Source organism: Molothrus ater, chromosome 17, assembly GCF_012460135.2.
Source record: "Molothrus ater isolate BHLD 08-10-18 breed brown headed cowbird chromosome 17, BPBGC_Mater_1.1, whole genome shotgun sequence".
NCBI lineage: Eukaryota > Metazoa > Chordata > Aves > Passeriformes > Icteridae > Molothrus > Molothrus ater.
Genome location: NC_050494.2, coordinates 8,365,584 through 8,384,409, shown reverse-complemented (window position 1 = coordinate 8,384,409; position 18,826 = coordinate 8,365,584). Strand labels below are relative to the sequence as shown.

Genomic DNA, 18,826 nt, shown 5'->3' with positions numbered 1-18,826 from the left:
ATGACCCTGGATGCAGGTTTTTCTTATGATACAATATTGACTCTTGCTGAGGGCTGGAAAATCTGGGGCCAACACCTGCTGAACTCCCAGGAGCTGCCCCAGCAGCTGGCAAGAGGATGTTGCTGCTCACACATTCTATCCTATCCCATCCCATCCCATCCCATCCCATCCCATCCCATCCCATCCCATCCCATCCCATCCCACCCCATCCCATCAGCAGTGACACAGCTGCCATAGCACAATGCCCCTCCATCACTCATCTCTCATGCTGCTTTTCAAGTTATGTTTGGAAAGATGAATAAATTAATGAAGCCTCAGAAGATAAAAACCAAAACAAAGAGCACCCAAAAAGTCCAGTTCATGCTCTCAGCGCAGCAGGAAGCGCTCACGGACTTTCTCCTCAATGGAGTGGAGCTTGACCATGCGCAGCGCGTCCAGCAGCTCCTTGGTGACTTCAGAGTCCTCCTCCTTCCTGTGGGTGAGGAAAGCCCGGATTTTCTCCTGGATGGCTGCCCTGGTCCATGCTGCCTGCTTCTTTGGTGAGCGCTCCAGGATCTGCTGCAGGCGCTTCAGCTTCTTGACGGGGATGTTCTGGTACACCACAAAGTCTATCATGGCCTGGTCACAGTCAGCATCATCTGCAGCTGGTGGGGGAGAACAGCCCGGGGTTAAAGGGACACGGGACAGCAGGGCACAGCCCTGCCAAGGCTCTCTGTGGGACATCTGCCCACAGGGCTGGTGAGTGCCCCAGGCCTGGAAGCGTTCAAGGCCAGGTTGGATGGGTGCTGGAACGACCTGGTCTAGTGGAAGGCTGAACTCCTATCAGTGATGCACCCTACCCGGGCAGTTGGAAAACAAGGTGTAGAAGTTCTGTAGAAAGTCAATGTACTTATTCCATGCTCCTCCCCATCAGGGAATAGAGGAAAAGCCCAGACAAATCTGATGCAATTGCAGTAAGTGTTTACACATTCTTTTTTTCTGAAAGTTTCCGTTTTCCCCTGCAGATCTGTAACCTTTTGTAACAGATTTGTAACAGGACCAGCCCTAAGCACAGCCCCAGTCAGGGCACTGGGATGGGACAGATCCGGCCCTGGCTTGTGGAAGCTGCTGGAGTGCATCCAGCATCAGGAATGAAAACAGAAAGAATTTTCAAGACGTCAAGGCCAAAGGATTACTCAATCAGGGAGAGATTAGCCCAGTTTCATGCCATTGCAGACTGGGAACAGTTTCACTGGTTATAGTGGGGTGGGTTGAGCTCCACTGCTCCAGCTCTGCCTCCCTGGCAGGCTCGGCTTGATAATCAGATCCCTGTGAGGCTCCTGAAGGAATCATAACAAACTGGAGTTGAAAAAAAACCTCCAGCTCCCATTGCTGGGGCCTCCTCCCTCTATAAATATCTGCAAAGGGCTGGTGTGGCTGCGGGGGCTGGTGCCTGACGCACGTGCTGCTGACCCTGCTCTGACCTGGCCATGCCCACCCCGGGACTGCATCCCGCTGGTGACGGAGCTTCCCAGTCTCTGTGTCAGGATCACACTCCTGGCAGGGAGCTCATGGTGTGAGTCAGGCTTTGTAAGGAGAAATCTCTGTGCTGGTGATGCCAGGAGAGTGTGGAAAAGTGAGAGCTGCCTGGAGGGGAAGCCTCCACGTTCCCTCACCACACAGGAAAATCTTTTAGAGCCATGGGATGTCCTGAGTTGGAAGGGACCCACAAGGTTCATTGAGTCCAAGTCCTGGCTCTGCACAGACCACCCAAAACCCCTACAACATGCCTGACAGCTTTGGCCATGACCACTTCCCTGGGGAGCCTGTTCCAGTGCCTGGCCACCCTGTGGGTGGGTTTCATTAAAGCTTTTCTACCAAGCTTCATCCTGGTGAAAGAATGACATTTTTTCACTCCAGAAAAACCTCCCCTGGATGTGATGAGGTCCCCACTGCTTTTCAGATTTTCAGGGCATGGCAGTAGATAATCTCATCTAGGCTCACTTTCCCATTAAAGGTTGGACCAGATAAATTTTCTAAGTCCCTCCCACCTGAGCTCTTCTATGGCTTTATGACTGACACCACGTCTCCACTTTTACACCTGACAGGTCAAAATCCACCCCACACCAGCTCCAATGAACCTTGGGATCTGCTCCACTCAACCACTCAAGCACAAGACCAGGCTGCCATAAAAGCTTCTAGGAAACAGGTGCAGCCAGGAAAGGGGAGTGCAGGAGCTGTGCCAAGCTGGGTGTCTCAGCTGCCAAAATCCCCCCTTCCAGCACTCCCAGTTGTCCCTGGTAACATCCAACAGGATCTCACTGCCAGCGTTGTTCTCACTGTGCAGTGACTGTTGCTTAAGCCCAGAGCCCTGTCCTTGCTCTATGGGACTCATACTGGAAGGAGATGAAGGGAGACAGACAATTTCATCCATAATTATTATTAATTATGGATCACTCCATGCTTTTACAAGCCATTTCACCTCATTTGCATCTAACTAGGAGAAAGTCATGAGGAGGTTTGCTCTCATCCTGGCAGCATCAGTCCTGGCACGCTGTGCCCGTGGCTCACCTGCTCCCTGTGTGCTGTTGCCTCCCCCACGTCTGCAGGACGTGCACAGGGTGTCGTGGTACTTGTTGCCCTGCACGTTGGTCACCTTCCCCTGCTGCTCACAGTCCTGGTGGGGCTGGCATGGGCTGGTGCTGGAGTTGGAGGAGAAGAAGCCGTGGGGGCAGTCATGGCACTGGGTGTCCTCAAAGGGGGTACCTGAGCATGGGGACACAACGGGACTGTCAGGTGACAGGCTGGCACAGGAGCAGAGGCAGCAGCTGGGGATGATGCCAGACACCATCTGAGCATGAGGATGATGTTTTGGAGATGATCACCGCCAGCATTTCCCCTGGGACCTGCATGTCCTCGCACAGGGCAAACAGCAGTGCTGATAAATTGTCAGCAGCCCGCAGACATGAGAGGACAACAAGAGGACATCTCAGTATGAAAGGGCCACCTCCCAGCAGGAGCCTGCAGCCAGGCTGGTGGCTGAGCTGCCAGACCAGCCCCTCGGTTCCCAGAGCCGCAGGCTCCCGAGCAAGTGAAAGTAAAAGTCTCAGTGGAGGTGAAAGCTGAGCTGGCCTTGGCCGTGCTGTCACTGCTGCCCTGGCTCCGGGCCAGCGCTTCCCGTGTGTCACAGGGCTGATGCCACACGGGCAGGGCTGCACCGAGCAACATTCCCGCTCCCTGTGAGCAGAGGGAAAGGCCCTGGGGCAGGAGATTTCCCACCCCTTTCACCTCCTCTTCATGAATCAAGTTACAAGCAGTTTCTATGCTGTTGCTGCCTTTAGGCTTTCCCAGAAGTCTGATCTTTCAGGTCCCTCCCAACCCAGACCATTCATAAAGCCCAGTCATAACCCCCAACATCTGAGCCACTATTTACAAATGGGAATTCTCAAAAAAGTTTGTTTGCCCAGAAGGATTGCACAAGGATCAAAGCCCTCATCCAACCCAAACAGCAGCAAACTCTGCCTACAGTCCCCAGGGCACTCCTTCCCCATCCAGACACCAGCACTGGCAGGGCCAGGGCTCTGCCCCCACACTGGACACTCAGTCCTTGCTGTGGTGTTCAGGTGCCTGGGCTGGGGGGCAATTCTCCCCACACAAGAAGCCATTTGCAAAAAATAAATAATAATAATAAAAAACCCAAAAAAACCCAGCTTCTCCTCAAATACCCAGCTTGCTTGCATGGCTCCCCAGTCCTAAAGCCAACCCTCCAGACAAATTTCATGTTTAATTTCAAAGTGCTTCCTTGTAATGCCTGGAGATCTTCTTCCCCCTTTGCTGTGTTACTGCATTTTGTCATGTCCTATAGAAAATTAAACCCCAAATCTCAATCATAAACATCAGCTAAAGACAACAGATATTTTCCCTGTGGCTGTTGAGCCTGGAGCTCTTCCATGCCACACATGGAAGGACTTCAAAAGACTCCTGCTACACTACTTCAAAGTGTGAAGCAAGATGCTGCTGGGTTTGCTGGTGCTGCTCACACTGGTTTGCCATCCCCTGCTGTGTTTTCCAGGCAGAGCCTGGTCCTCACTGGTGAGTTTACACACATTTGGAGCAATTAAAGGACCAGAGAAATCTGTACAGGGAAAACAACAGGAGAATAACTCCCCTAAAAATACCTTGGGACTTAGATCACCCAAGGAGACGGAATCTCAGACTCAGGAGTAAAAACAAAGCTGGTTTTGTGGATTTGAAACCTGGCTGTGTGTCCACTGTGTGTTTTCAACACAGCCTCTCTCAAGTGCTCATTGAAAAACCACAAAACTGGCCCCAGAGCTACACACATTCCTCAGCCCTGCCTTTACATCATCAGCCACCTTCTTCAGCCCACATAACCAGCATTCCCAGCTCCCGGGCTGCCTGTGCAAGGAGAAGGGAGCTGATGAATGGCTGGGAGCAGCTGGGACTGTCCCACCTGCCTGTGGCACAGGGCCAGGGGCTGCTCCAGGGATGGCCAAGTCACAGCCTGGCTCTGCCTGCTGTGGCAGGTGAGGCAGGTGGCTGGCACTGACACATCCCATCGGAGTGCGCTGCTGGGGATTTCAAAAGCGTTCAAACTGATAGCTGTGGAAAAACCCAACCAAATTCCTCCTTGGAAAAGAGGCAGGAACAGCTGGCAGGGACGGCACTGTGCCAGCACCAGAGCTAAAAGGGAACCGGTCAGGCTATGGGCAAGCACCGGGTGCTGCATTTGGCCGCTGTATTTGCCTTTGATTTTTATCTCCCGCGGAGATTTTGGGTCGTGACAGGAGCCGTGTGAGGACGCGCGGTGCCCGAATCACTTACCCGGCTTCAGAGCCCCGGCGCCGGGCGGGCACTCGGAGTGCCGGATGCACAGCTCCATGTTGGAGTAGTAGCCCTGCTGGCACTGGCAGGCGCGGTTGTGCGTGGCATTGCACTGCCGCACCTCCACCTGCTTCTCGCCGCAGATGACATTGCAGTAGCGGCACTTCTCCAGGTAGTTCCAGTACTGAGTGTAGTGCAAATCCGGGCAGGGCTGGCACAGCGTGGCTCTGTCCCTGGAGCAGTGCTGTGCCACGAAGGTCCCCGGCGGGCACTGCTGGCATGTGATCCTCTCGCCCGTCACAGCGTCCTTCCACTGGTACGTGGGCTGGGCATCGCAGGCGAGCTCAGCCAGCAAAAGGAGGAGAGAGGGGAGCATCCACTACGGCAAAGACAGCGCAAAGAGCCCTGAGCTCATCCTCGGGCAGAGGCGGGAGCAGCAAACGCGGCTGCTGCTGTTACAGAACTTGTTATTGTTGTAGAGACAAGAAATTGTTCTCCCTCCCTATGCTGTTCCCAGCCCAAGCACCAGGTGCTGCCCTCCTTTGCCATCCCAGGTGACAGAGCATCCTTCCCAAACCCATTTGTGATGTATTCAGAACCCGATTTCCCTCACTCAGAACTTGGAGCAGCTCCAGCACATTCCCCTCTTTCACCCCAGTCAGTTCCCCACCGTTGCAGTAAGAGACACCTTTGCAAACCAAGAAGCAGAAGGGAAGTTTTCCAGACTAGCAGATACAAAGCATGCTCCCTAGGACCTTTAACACCTTTCGGAAACGCAGATGCTCAGGATAGGACAGAATCCCAGAGCTTGTGGACCCTCCCTTTCCTTTCCAAAGACCACGTGCCCAGCCTGACAAGCAGAAGATCCCTTACCTTGGATGAATGCCTCCAGCTGGGCACATGGCAGGATGGCATCGCACCGAGGGCTTCCGAGAGCCGGGATCACAAACCTGGGGGGACAGAGAGGCTCCTCAGAGGCTGCTGCTGCCTGCGCCGGGGCTCCTCTCTGCAGCAGCAGGCTCAACCCGAAAAGCAGCAGGTTCAGCGTAAAAACAGAGAGATGGGGAAGGGCTGATAGGTAAGGGCTGATAGGGAAGGGCTGTCGGGAAAGGCTGGGTTTCCTCGCCTGCTTTCTTCCGAGTCAGCCCTTCCTCCGCGGGAGATGCCGGCTCTCCCCAGCGCAGGGACGGAGCAGAGCCTTATAGCGGCTGCGGGCGAGAGGCTCTGGGCACCCCCGCACCCACGCAGAGCCAGACACGTGGAATGGCCCGGGGGAGGGAAACCACCCCAGCCCACCGCAGCCGAGAGGGGAGCAGGAGCTGGTGGGGAAGCAGCCAAGCTCTCCCTTTCCTCCTTCCTCCCTTCCTTCCCATCCCCATCCCCATCCCATCCCTCGGGACCGGCTCCGCTCACCGCAACTCCGCCTCGCCCCTCCGCACCGCGCCGCTCCCCGCGGCCGGCAGCGCCTTTATAGACCGGCCCATGGGAAAGACCCCTCTGGGACAAGGGGAGGTGACATCGCAGCTCCATCTCGGCCCCCCCCCGGCTCCATCCCGGCCCCGAGCCCTTCCCGGTTCCCCGCCGCGGCGGCACCGCCTTCGCCTCCCGGCGCCCTCCCTCATCCGAGCGCCGCTTTCGCTCTCGTTTCTGCATTTGCCCCTAAAAGTGAGGCTTTCAGAGCAATGAAGTTCGTTTACCTCTGTGGAGGAAGGAGGCGAGTGGCATTCGCGCAGTTTTTCAAAGCTAAATTTTAAAGGGGGTTGGTGAGAAATCGTTTTCTGGCAAGGGGAAAGGCAGGGAAATTCCCCTGTGAACGCTCTGTTCCCCGGCTGGAAGCGCAAAGAACTTCCCAGTAAGAGCAGCTGCCTCCCGCTGGGAGTTTGCCCCGTCAAAGGCAGCCCCGAGGGGCCGGTTCTGGCCGCGGTTCCGGGCACTGAAACCGGCGCTGTGGGAAGCATCCCCCCGGCTCTGCCCAGGGCTCTGAGACCCCAGACCCCATCCCACTCCTCCTCCGAGGGCACTGACCCGGCCAACACAGCCCCGATCGCCTGTGCTTGGGCACTGCATTCCTGAAGGCGGCTCCGAGCTGCAACCCTCTCCTTTCAGGAGCCCCGAGGATGACACCACCTCCAGCTGTAACACTAAACACGGGCACCTTTTGTGGCACAACATCCAGCAGCTATGGAGGTCAGCACTCATCCTCACAGGTGACAGTGCCCCCAGGATTCCAATGAAAACTGAACTCAGCCTTGCAGGTACAGCCTTGGCAGACCACGTGTCCCGGTGCGTGCTTCAAGACGCGGGACTCCTGCACTTTGTCCTGCTCTGTCTCGCCAGATTCCCTCTGAACAGACACTGGTGAACAGTCAAAACCACAGCAAATGCTCAAAAAGCAAATACAGGTCTCTGCAAGGATGAGGGAACCACAGTGAGGACCTGAGAGGATGTGGAGGTTTTTCTCCTCAGGAGTCAGCTCCTCTTGCAGATCACTGCAGAGAATTAACAATTCTGCATCTGCCTTCTGCCTCTCTCAGTCACTAGGGCTGCAGATGGAGAATCTCGTGGGCTTTATTCTGAACACTCTTAAAGTTCAGACCTACAAGAGCTAAACACATGATTCACCAAGAAAATCAAACCCAGGTCTCCACTACCCAGAAAGAGAAGGAAACACCAATGGTCAGAAAAAATCCAAAGCTCCATCCAGTAATGTCAGTTTCTACCCACCTTGGTTAAAGAAAATCCTCTGACTCCAGCAGGAGCCAAGGCGGGGTCAGTGCTGCAGTCCAGCAGCAGGGTCTGGGCTGTGTTTATTTGCACTTTACACAGAACAGACGATGGGCTGATTTACACAGGCCACTCTAAAGTGGTTTTTTGTCTTACTGCTTGTTTATCTGGATCCCCTGTAGCTGTCCAAAGTAATCCTGATGATTTGTAACTCATTTTGACATAATCCCTGAGCCAAGGACTGCCGGGGTTTCGCTTTGTCAGTGTGCAGCAGCTCAGTAATTAATCAGCTCATCTCCCAGCCCTGCCCCTGCACCGAGGCACAGCCCCTTGATGTTTTTTTGAGTGAAACTCACCACTGGACTGGATCCAATAGAAAGCCCTGCTCTGGGCTCACCCAGCTGGGGAGTTTCAGTGGGATCCCTCTGCCTGGGGCTTGACCACCCAGGAGCCGCAGAGCGTTTCCTCCTCCACAGGCAGAAACACAATTTCAGTTTTCTGTGGATTTCACATGGAGCTCACAAGGTGTATGAAACAATAGCAGGTGGTTACATCCTGAATGGCACCTAGTGGCAGTGCCTGTGTCCCAGCCATGCCCCTACTGGGATGGACACAATGCACTGGGAAACTCTGAGCTCCTCGCTGCACTGCACTGCCTCATCAACTATTATTTTTGTTGTAAATTTGATAACGACAAAAATGTGTCAGATGGATGCTCCTGGAGAGCAAAACACCACGTTAATGGGACAGGAAGGGCTTCCCCAGACAACTTCCCCAGACTCCAACAATCTGGGTGGAGCAATGACCTTTGATTAATCTTTTTCTGTCTGTTCTTCTGTTGGTCCAACAAACCTTCCAGAATGGGTTTATGGGTCACTGCCTGATACCAGAAAGCAGCAACACAACTCACTACTGACTCTGACCAGTGGAGGTAGCACAGAAATGGAATTCAGCACCCTATTGCCATGGCTCTGCCTTCACTTCTCCATGGAGGGCATTGTTTCACACTCCAGGGTGTCCAGCAGCACCACCTTCTGAAACTCCTCTTGCAAAGCAAAGTTTCTTCTTATACTCAGAGAAAATTCTGTAAAGCAAAGAAATCCCTTGCCCCATCAGTAACCACCTTGCCAGCCAGAGACAGGGCTCATCTCATTCCTGATGAAGCATTTTGCTTTGCTGATTTTGATCTCTTTTCTGAGTCCTTTCAGTTTTTTGGCGGGAGAAAAAACCAGCAGGAAAGGTTTGTTCAATGACACACTACAATGATCCAGGTCTAGTCATAGCACTGCAAGGCGAGGGCAATCAAAAAATTAGTATCTACTTCCTTCATGATCTGTAAGCCATGTGTCATTTGCAAGGAGTGTCCAGGATAGGTTTTTGTCCCCCCAATCATGAAATAATTTGCATAAATTCCGATAAGCACCTAAAGCAATACAGATTTTTCTGAAACAGTTTTCTCACTTTCTGTTCTTTATAATTAATTAACTGGCCCTGTCTTTCCTTCCTGTAAATTTAACAAGTTTCTAGATGACAGAACAGTCCTGACTGCTGGGGACCCTCTTCTTCAAGGTCTCATGGGATCACAGCAGGGTTTGGGTTGAGAGGGACCCAAAGCTCATCCAGTTCTCCCATCTCCAGGCCTTGTTAGCATCCATCTGTCCTGCCCCAGTCACCAACAGCAGGGATTGATTCCCAGATCCACTGCAGAGCAATTCCCAGTGCACCAGGAATCAGCACCAACCCAAACCCATCCAATCCAAAGCCATGTGCCCTGGCAGATTGGCTGGTGGGACACGGGTGTGTTTCAGAGCTTGTCTGGAGGGTTCAGCTGGTGAAGGGCAGCGACTGCAAACTTCTTGAGCAAGGCAACCCCTCTGCTGAAGAGTAAGAGATGAAGAAATGGAGTTCCCTGGTCAAAGGAATGGAATGTTCTGGATGAAAGGAGAGAAAAACCCTCAGCAAGTTTTCCCCTCTGTGTAAGAAAGACAAGGAGATGGAGAGGATCCAGCAGAGGTCACAGAGATGATGGAGGGCCTGGAGCATCTCTGATGAGGAGACACAGCTGAGCCTGGAGAAGGCTCAGAGGGGATCTCATCAATGCACATAAATATCTCCAAAGGGTGCCAGACTCTTTTTATGGTGCTCAGCAACAGGACAAGGAGCAACAGCCATAAACTAAAACTCAAGAACTTTCACCTCAACATGGAGAAGAGCTTCCCATGGAGGGGGCAGAACACAGGAACAGCTGCCCAGGGAAGGTGTGGAGTCTCCTCTGGACATTCCAAACCCACCTGGATGCATTCCCTTGTCTCCTGCTCCAGGTGACCCTTCCTTGGCAGGGGGGTTGCAGTGGGTGATCCCCAGAGGTCCCTTCCAACCCCAACCATTCTGTGAATCTCTTGAAGACTCTGAGATATTCTCAGCATTGTTCCTCTGCCCTGTCTCAGAACAGAGCATCCCCAGGATGGAACAGTCTTCAGACCAAAACAACTCCAGGAAAAGGCACAGCTTTAAAACTACTTTAGCTGACAGGGGGGAAAAGCAGCATCATCATATTTGTCCCTGCCAACCCCTTTCCAAGCGTGTGGGGTGATTCAACCCCACAACGCTTCTCAAGTATTTCCTTCTGTCTTGCTGGGTCTGGCAGCGTTTCTGCAGCTCACGGCAGACAATTCCCATCGGCAAACCCGGCCCGAGCCGCGGTGCCGCCGGCCCCGAGCGCGCTCAGGGCTGGGCTGTGGCTTCCCTCCAGTGGCACAAGCAGTCAGCTGCAGCTTCCTGGACCGACCTGCCCAGGAGAGCAGGCACTGAGCTACCCACCAAAAAATGGCATTTTACTGCTCACTGCCCCCAGCCTCACTCCAAATATTCTTCTGTTCATTTCTACAACACAGCTGTATTTATATAACACTTTTCTGTCATTTCCCTCACTTATATTTGAGACATCCCGGACTTTATCTGCATTATTTATTCCTGCTTTGCTGCACTGAATAGATACATGACTAGAAGGTAATATTCATCCACAAAGTTAAACAAGACAGAATATGATAGCCCAGAGCTACCTCAATTCCTGCCAAAGCCTTTGTTAATTGTCAGTGAAGTACAAAAGTTTCCATTTCATGCCAGCAACTCTGAGATTTGAAGGACACTGGCTTTGAATTATATAACCAGGAGAAATTGGAAACTTTGTTAAAATGCAGCTCACTTTTCAATTTTATTAAGAATAACATTTTATTAACATAAAATTTTCCAAATTCCATTGATATGAAAACTACCTACACAGTACAACCTTTCCACTTGCTCCTACCAGGGCCATTAGGACTCAAGAGTCAATGTCTTTATAGCTGGTGGTTTTTGTTTTTTTTTTAATTCCTGTTTTTTTAATCTTACCAAATCAAATTTAGACAAAATGGTTTTATTTTATTTTTTACTGTCTAATTAACAGCAGCTACAGAAGATTTAAAATTGATACAATTTCTTAGGTTAACCACTTATATCCACCGCTCACAGAGAGTGGAAATATTAAAGAATTTTTTTTAACCCATCTAACCTGATTAATTTAAAAGTTTTAAAACATTGAGATCCTTCTTTTTGGACAGCAAATCAGGTAACACAGGCACATGGAAATACCAGCACTGAGTGAAGAATAAAGCCTCCTTAGAAGCATATTCCAAAAAATCCCACCACGGATGATGGAATCAAGGCTTTGGGATGCACAACAGGTGAGAAGGAGCTTCTGCTCAGCATCCACCAGTGGAATTTGTCTGTGAAAAATGATCCTTTCAGTATCTTCTGCTATTGGAGACAATGGCTGCTGCCAAAGAGAGTGAATGTGAATCACCTCTTCCAGGAACACCAGTGGGGTAGGGATGGGTAGTCTGGCATCCTCAGCCAGCTCAGTTCCATTGTAGGAGCATTCCTGGGGTTTTTCCATGATCTGGTATTACCTGAAGGGGCCATAAAATAACAGCAGCCTCCAGGATATAAAATTTCAGCCTAAGAGTGGCCACAGGAGAATTGAGGGGATAAAATAAGTAAAAAATTAACTTTCTTAGTTCTAACAGAGGACAATAATAATTCTGCTTTGTCTCCTGCAGTGAGACCTTTCAGAATTGACCACCTTTGTTGGAAAATGCTCAGCTCATAATCCAGAGCCAAGGATCACAGGGATTTAAAGGAGCCTCCATCCTGCTCCTACTCAGCAAGAGCCAGAGCACAGCCACTGCCTTCTGCTGCCACCAAGGGCTTCCTACCCTTTCTGGGGGTGCCATCAGGACCAGAAGAAAACTTGGGTTAATCGCTGCCTCTTCACATTACTGCGGCACTTGGGGCACTTCTTCACCACCTGTAGAAAGCAACAGACAAAACACACAGGGAATGTATTTATTGGGGAGGAAATGCCACAAATGGAGGGAGTTTTGATGTGGGCAAATAGTGATAAGGGGCAATGGTTTTAAACTGAAACAGGGAAGCATTAGATTGAATTTTAGGAAGAAATTTGCACTCAGAGGGTGCTGAGAGGCCCTGGCACAGCTTTCCCAGAGGATCTGTGGCTGCCCCAGCCCTGGAAGTGTTCAGGGCCAGGTTGGATGGGGCTTGGGGCAGCCTGGTCTAAAGGAAGGTGTCCCTGCCCGTGGTAGATCAGCTTCAATGTCTCTTCCAACCCAAACCACTCTGATATTAAGTATCTCTACCACATTTTGGCCAACATGAACTACAAGCTACAGCAGCCACCAGTCAGTCCCTGAGATGGTATCTGCTGTTTGCAATCTTCCTGTTACCACACAGTCAATTATTTCCTTGGCAGTAATAAAAAGGAGAGGAGGCTTTGTGGCACCATGCAAAGTGGCACCAGAATTTACAGCACATGTCCCAGCTATGACACATCTGGGGGACTGAAATACAGGAACGAGGAAATGTGGAGCTGCAAGAGCTCTTGTGAAGTACAGCTGCACCTGTAGGTAAAATCCTGTCAACTGCCTGAGTTCCCTGAATTCCTGCTTCCTCTTGCACAGATGACAAGGAAATGTCTCCTTGACGTACCTGGACATGGATGACACACATGGTCATTGCAAAGAGTTTTGTAGGGGAACCAAGTAAATTTATTTCTTCATAGCACCACACACCTTTCTCATTAGCAGCATGAGACATGAAGATGCATGAGGCATCATTTCTCCACTCAGGTTTCAGTTTGCTTCTTCACTAATCATCAATTTTAAAGTAATTTGACTTGCAGATGAATCCAAACTGTTCTTCTCATAGCTGGTCTGTTTATTTCAAAAGGGAGATAGCAAATTGGTTTTCTTTTAAAAAAAATTTTTTTGGGAGAAGATTGCCTGCTCAGGAGGCCTAAAAAGATGGTCAGCTATATCAGTGGCACTGCACAGCCTTCCCTGAAGTGTGGAAGTTCCTCATTAGAATCACAGGGTGGTTTGGGTTGGAAGGGACATTAAAGCTCATCCAGTTCCAAAGCCCTGCCGTGGGCAGGGACACCTTCTACTCTACCAGGTTGGATGCCAAACCCTGTCCAGCCTGGCCTTGGACACTTCCAGGGATGGGGCAGCCACAGCTTCTCTGGGCACCCTGGGCCAGGGCCTCACAGGGAAGAATTTCTTGCCAATATCACATCTAACCTCTGGCAGTGGGGAGCCATTGCAAGAAAAGGTGCAGACTGCAGAGCAGGCTCAGGCAGTAGGATTTTGGCTCTGGTGACACGAACTGAAATATCAAAAACTGAAGGGGAGAGGAAAGGTCAGTTTATCTCCCAACAGCCGGTGCTTTACCAAAGGCAATTTTAAGTGTAACATTTAATTGTGAAATCTTTGATTATTTCCCCATATTACAGATAGTCCAAATGAAAATAACTCAGTCTTCTTGGAAGACCTGCATGAATAAATGCATTTAAACACCTGGAAACAGCAACAGAACCTCTGGAGGGGAAAACCACACAAGCACATCCTGGTCCAGTCTCTGTATGGCTTCCCCTTAACACACTGAATCACCCAACATGCTCCAGCACTAATCCCCCTAATCCCCCTCTGGCTGCAGGGAATTCCATCTGCTCTGCTCCTCCAAAAGCTTCTAAAAGCTTCCAAAATTATTCACCACCTCTCCCCAGCAGTGTTTTGCTAAAATAACAGATTGGACAAGATGACAATTTGCAAACCCTGTGTTGTGAATGATGCTCTGAGTCACTTCCTTGGTGGGACAATATGCACCAAAGGGCTTTTGAGCTGAAAAAACAGTGAGTAAGTTATTAGGAAAGAAAAACAGGAGTTCTAAACGCAGCCCTGTCAGAGTGACAAAGCCCAGTCCCATCTGATAAGAGTTAAGAGCTGGGACATGGTTGCTCATTTCCTGCTGGTAAAGGTATCCCTGTCCCAAACACATGGATGGGGTTGAGTGTCCAACTCGCTGGGCATGAGTGGGGATGGATGTGGTGGGACATGGCTCCTCTGGGACTGCTTTCAGAGAAACACAGGATCATCTTCCTGTTTGCAATCCCATGTTTCCCTCCAGCTGCATGAGCAGCACAGCTCTGCCTCATCACTGGAGAAGCATCTCTGCATCAGCACAAGTCACATCCTAAACTACAAGGGGAGAAGGGAGGTTTGGACAACAGGAGGAATTTCCCCATGGAAAGGGAAGTAAAGCACTGGAACAGGCTGCCAGGGAAGTGGTGGAATCACCATCCCTGGAGTGTTCAAAAAACATGTGGCTATGGCACCTCAGGACGTGGTTTAAGGTGAACACACTGGTGGTGCTGGGTTGATGGTCTTTAAGGTCTCTTCCAACATAAATTATTCTATGACTGTATTTGATTTTTCATTAACCAAACAACACCTGAATCACATCATGAGCCACTTAACACTCCTGGTACACTGAGAACATTAATCACTACAGGTGTGTCTGTAAGTAAGATTAATCAGGTAAGTGTCAAATATCAAAATAATTAATAAGATTATTCAGTAAGTAGCAAATATGGAAATAATTATTAGCAAATGACCCATGACTCATTTCCTCAAACATGGAAATGGGATGCATGGGATATCTAAATAGAAGAGAAAGAACACTTCCAGTTGGAAGGGACCTACAGTGATCCTATAATCCAAGTGCCTGACCTCTTTAAGGGTTGTACAGAAGTTATGGCACTGTAATGTTAAAGAGCATTGAGGCCTCTCTAGGAAGCCTCTTCCAGTGTTTGACCAACCTCTTGGTATTGAAATGTCTCCTGATATCCAGTCTGAACCTCACTGACAAAAGCTTTGGACAGCTCCCATGAATCCTGACATTAAATCCCAGGGAGAAGAGCTCAGCACCTCCCTATGTCCCCTCCTCAGGAGGGGCTTTGGACAAGGACCCAGAGTGACAGGACAAGGGGGAGAAGCCTTAAAAGAGAGCAGGGTTAGAGGGGATATTGGGAAGAAATTCTTCCCTGTGTGGGTGGTGAGGCCCTGGCACAGGTTGCCCAGAGAAGCTGTGGCTGCCCCATCCCTGGAAGTGCCCAAGGCCAGGCTGGAGGGGGCTTTGGCCAGCCTGGGATAGTGACAGGGTCCCTGCTCATTGCAAGGGGTTGGAATGAGATGAGCTTTAATGTCCCTTCCAACCCAAACCACCCTGATCTTGTGCTTATTTTATATTCCTCTTGGACCAACTCTGTCTTGGCTGCTATATTTTATTTGGATGTCAGTCCAATGTTTTCTGTGCTCACCTTACAATTCAATGTCTTCCCGAGGAAAATATCTTTCTCTGGAACTTGGAATAACAGATTATTTTGTACTTGCTTATAGATTGACAAGCTGAAGAAGTTTCTTATCCTTCTGCACTGTTTTTGGATATTCCTGAGCTCCACTGATCAGCAGCTTTCTCATCACATATGAATGTTTAGAAACCCCTGAACTCTTGCATTATTCTGGTTTTGAAAGTCTTTTAACATCTGGCTGCTGAATTAAATGCTGGTAAGATGCTCCCAAACCCAGGCACCCTGGGACCAGCTATATCTTTACCTAAAGAATTTCAATTTACTCAGCTGGGAAAACCAAGAGACTGGAGATCTTTGAGCAGGAATTCAGAATTACAGATTCACAGAATTGTTTGGTTGGGAAAGACCCAAAAGGTGACAGAGTCCAATGGTTGACCCAGCACTGCTGAGTTTATCTCTTAACTATGCCACTAAGTACCACATCTACACATCATAATCTCTCCAAGAATGGTGACTCAATCACTTTCCTGGGGAGCCTGTTCCTTGTTTGCCTCGTTCTCATAGCAGAGCTTTACAGCAGGATTTTGATGGGGAAAATTATGAAACTGAGAAAGAAAAAAAATTTAAAATAAACATTAAAATATTAAAAAACAACAGTGTTTTTAAAGTTGACTCCACAGCTTATTGCCTTTGTAGTTTTAGACCAGAAAACATGTGGAGGCAGCTCGGAAAGATGCCAAAGTGTAAAATCCCCAGCTTAGGGCAGAGATCTGCCTCCAATCATATTGCAAACCATGGGAAACAATGGATCAAGTGGTAAATCTTCCATTGGCATTTGGGTGTTCTTCCTGGAAACAGAAGAATTCTGATTCCAGGTTTGTTCACATCATTCTCCTGAAAAGCACAAAATTCCCCAGCAGTTTTGGATAAACCAAACCAATAAAAAGGAAAACCTTTAAGAACTGCTTCCAGCACGTTTTGCAGCAAGTGAGGTCACAAAATGGGCATTTAAAAGGCACATCATCCTCAGATTTGCAGTTAGAGCAGTGGAATCTTCCTAGAACAGAGGGGAGGGTGAGGAGAGAGAAAAAGAGGGAGGAAATGACTAAATTCCTGTAATCACCTGCGAAATTCTCATGTATCCACACTTCCAGTGCAGTCCAGAAAACAATGACCATGAGTGTAATGAACTACCTCAACAGTGCCCAGCCACATTATTTCTTTCAAGTGACCTCACAGTCTCTTGATGCTTCAGGTCCCAGTAGGAACTCGGGTTACATCCTTCCTTTACAAGGAAGTTGTCGAGAAAAAAATCCCTAAAGTTCTCAGGAAACTACTAAAGCATTGTGATGAAGACAATGAAGAACTTTGAGAGCACATGCAATGCACAGAAAGTACAGATTCTCCTCAGCAAACCACATCAATCACACTGCACCTGAGCAAACACAGGCAGGAATCAGTGGTTTCATACACCATCAGTTTCATTTCTGTAATTTATCTTTATTCCCAAGAACCAGAAAATTACATCCCAACTCTCTCCTGTACCTACCACACTCTGGTTCCATCTCTAGGGGAAAGATGGGCACAACTCCAGAGTCTGTGGGTGCTCTCACATTATTGGTTTCTTTGGACACTTCAGTCTTTGGCAACTCAAGTTCACTTTTCTGGCTGAAGCAGAAGGAGGAAATCTTACTCTGAATTTTTTCTGGTGCCCCACTCTTAGAAGGGGCTGCGTCTGGGGAGAAAAAGAGAAAACCAGTGTATGAACCTGTATGAACCTATCATACAAAACAAAGTCAGCAGTAAATTCATACAGTTGTCATTGTATAAGAAGAAAAACTAATTTAAAGAACTGGGTTTTTATGCCATAGTGCTTGGCAACAGATGTTTTTGATAGATACTAATACATTCAATATTGATGAAAGAGACCCTTTATATTGAAATAGTTCCATGGCATTTCTTCCTACAGAATGGGCCTTGTTCCACTCCTGCTCCCATCCCACTTAGACATAAAAATTCTGCCATCACCCTTAATACACTTCACAGTTTAAACATGGCAGAACTATAACTAATTTCTTTCTTATTTCCTTGCACTTCTCCATCTCATGTTACCTTTTATCTTACTCCTGTTTGACTGTGTTTTTTTTAACCCAAAGTAGAGATAACCAATGATTCTCCTTGACAGGCCTCAGGCAGGAGGCCCTAGCCCAGGAGAGGGACTTTTCACAGGGGTGGGGAGTGATAGGACAAAGGCAAATGGCCCTTAAACTAAAGGAGAGCAGGTTTAGATTAGAGATTAGGGGGAAATTCTTCCCTGTGAGGGTGGTGAGGCCTTGGCACAGAGTGCCCAAAGAAGCTGTGGCTGCTCCATTCCTGGAAATGTTCAAGGCCAGGTTGGACAGGGCTCAGAGCAACCTGGTCTATGTAAGGTGTCCCTGCCCATGGCAGGGGGTGGAACTGGATGAGGTTTAAGGTCTCTTCCAACTCAAGCCAGCCTGTGATTCTATGATTGTGAGGCTGTTGAGCCCTACCCATCATAATAATAAGTGAGATTCTAAACTTGTGACAACTGTTCATTCCCTACCTTGTATGTGGCTGATTCCTTTTGTGCAGCTCTCCACGCTCTGGGGTTTCCCTTCACTTTGCTCCAGGTGGTGCAGTTGCTTCTCTCCATCACCACAGACCATTCCAGTCAAACCCTTGCACAGCTCTCTGAACTGCTCTTTGTGGTGAGGACGCACAAACATGTAAAACCCTGGCCAAAAGAAAATGCAGTCAAGTGCATAGGAAAATACAGTCAAATGCATAAGAAAATCAGTGCCTGACTATGGAAAACTCGTTGCTTTGGAGGGGAGAAATTCTATGGAAGCTGAATAATATCAGTCAGATTCCTCAGAGTATATTCAGCTTGGTGAAACACTTGATGCTTTTGTGATTTTTATAATTACGGGGCTTTCCTTGCCAGAAGGCAGATGAGTATTTAGTATTGAAAATAATCCCAATTTGTATTGAAATTCTTCCACTCTCTACAGCTCAGAATAAACACGCACCCCAGCACTTCACCTGAGAAGTGATCTAAGAACACAATATCCAGAGACCCTCAGGAAGGAAATTTCTTGTTACTGTTTGGTTGACAAGGATTCACAACACACATACAGAAATTCTTGTTTGGTTGACAAGGATTCACAACACATGTACAGAAATTCTAAAAAACCCCGATTATGACTTACTGCCAAGCACAGACAATTCCACCTCAAGGTCTTCTGAGGTCAAAACATTTGCTCAGCAGAGACAGTGACTGTGAAAGAGTGCTCAGGGGGAGGTTATGACTCACACAGCTCATTTTCTCCCACTCTCCACTTTGCCAAGACTAATCTAACTTAACAATTACTTAACACACCAGGATAAGGGTATTCTCTCACAACTTGCAGACTACAGTACCTATTCAAGGCCAGCGGAATATTTATTGTTATCTGCTAAAGACAACAAACAAAATTGCATCAGCATTTCCCAGGATAAAACGAATGCATCATTTCCAGTGAAGAGTCACCTCAGAGAGGTGGGAGAAGGTGGAAC

At 48.9% G+C, this 18,826-nt stretch overlaps 2 protein-coding genes across 6 annotated transcripts in view; both read right to left on the bottom strand.

Annotated features, from left to right (window-relative positions):
- Positions 1-218: 218 nt before the first annotated feature.
- On the bottom strand, positions 219-6,565 carry TNFRSF6B (TNF receptor superfamily member 6b). Of its 4 annotated transcripts, none has more exons than XM_036395713.1 (5): positions 6,522-6,565; positions 5,698-5,774; positions 4,825-5,203; positions 2,551-2,745; positions 219-644 (listed from the first exon to the last, which is right to left on the bottom strand). In XM_036395713.1, the coding sequence occupies exons 2-5, from the start codon at positions 5,737-5,739 to the stop codon at positions 367-369; spliced, it is 894 nt and encodes a 297-aa protein (XP_036251606.1). In that variant the 5' UTR covers positions 5,740-5,774; positions 6,522-6,565; the 3' UTR covers positions 219-366. The 4 variants fall into 4 exon arrangements, with proteins under 4 accessions (XP_036251606.1, XP_036251608.1, XP_036251607.1 ...); XM_036395715.1 differs by lacking the exon at positions 6,522-6,565 and adding an exon at positions 6,238-6,281; XM_036395714.1 differs by lacking the exon at positions 6,522-6,565 and having other exon boundaries at positions 5,698-5,804.
- A 5,238-nt stretch (positions 6,566-11,803) lies between these two features.
- RTEL1 (regulator of telomere elongation helicase 1) overlaps positions 11,804-18,826 on the bottom strand; it is a 43,377-nt gene continuing 36,354 nt past the window's right edge. Inside the window, exons 32-34 of one of the 2 annotated variants that reach the window (XM_036396006.1) lie at positions 17,835-18,005; positions 16,800-16,985; positions 11,804-11,893 (exon numbers count right to left, since the gene is read on the bottom strand). In XM_036396006.1, coding sequence (XP_036251899.1) covers positions 11,862-11,893; positions 16,800-16,985; positions 17,835-18,005 — 389 coding nt within the window. In that variant the 3' untranslated portion in view covers positions 11,804-11,861. Of the gene's footprint in view, positions 11,894-16,033; positions 16,308-16,799; positions 16,986-17,834; positions 18,006-18,826 lie in introns of those variants that run through there. The other variant, XM_036396004.1, reaches the window with a different exon arrangement.

Bases quoted from the DNA above. Each gene is read 5' to 3' on its own strand.
- TNFRSF6B (XM_036395713.1), bottom strand. From the start codon at position 5,739: ATGCCATCCTGCCATGTGCCCAGCTGGAGGCATTCATCCAAG. The intron at 2,746-4,824 runs GTAAGTGATTCG...CCCCATGCTCAG, and splicing joins CGCCGGGGCTCTGAAGCCGG to GTACCCCCTTTGAGGACACC. The intron at 645-2,550 runs GTGAGCCACGGG...CTCCCCCACCAG, and splicing joins CAACAGCACACAGGGAGCAG to CTGCAGATGATGCTGACTGT.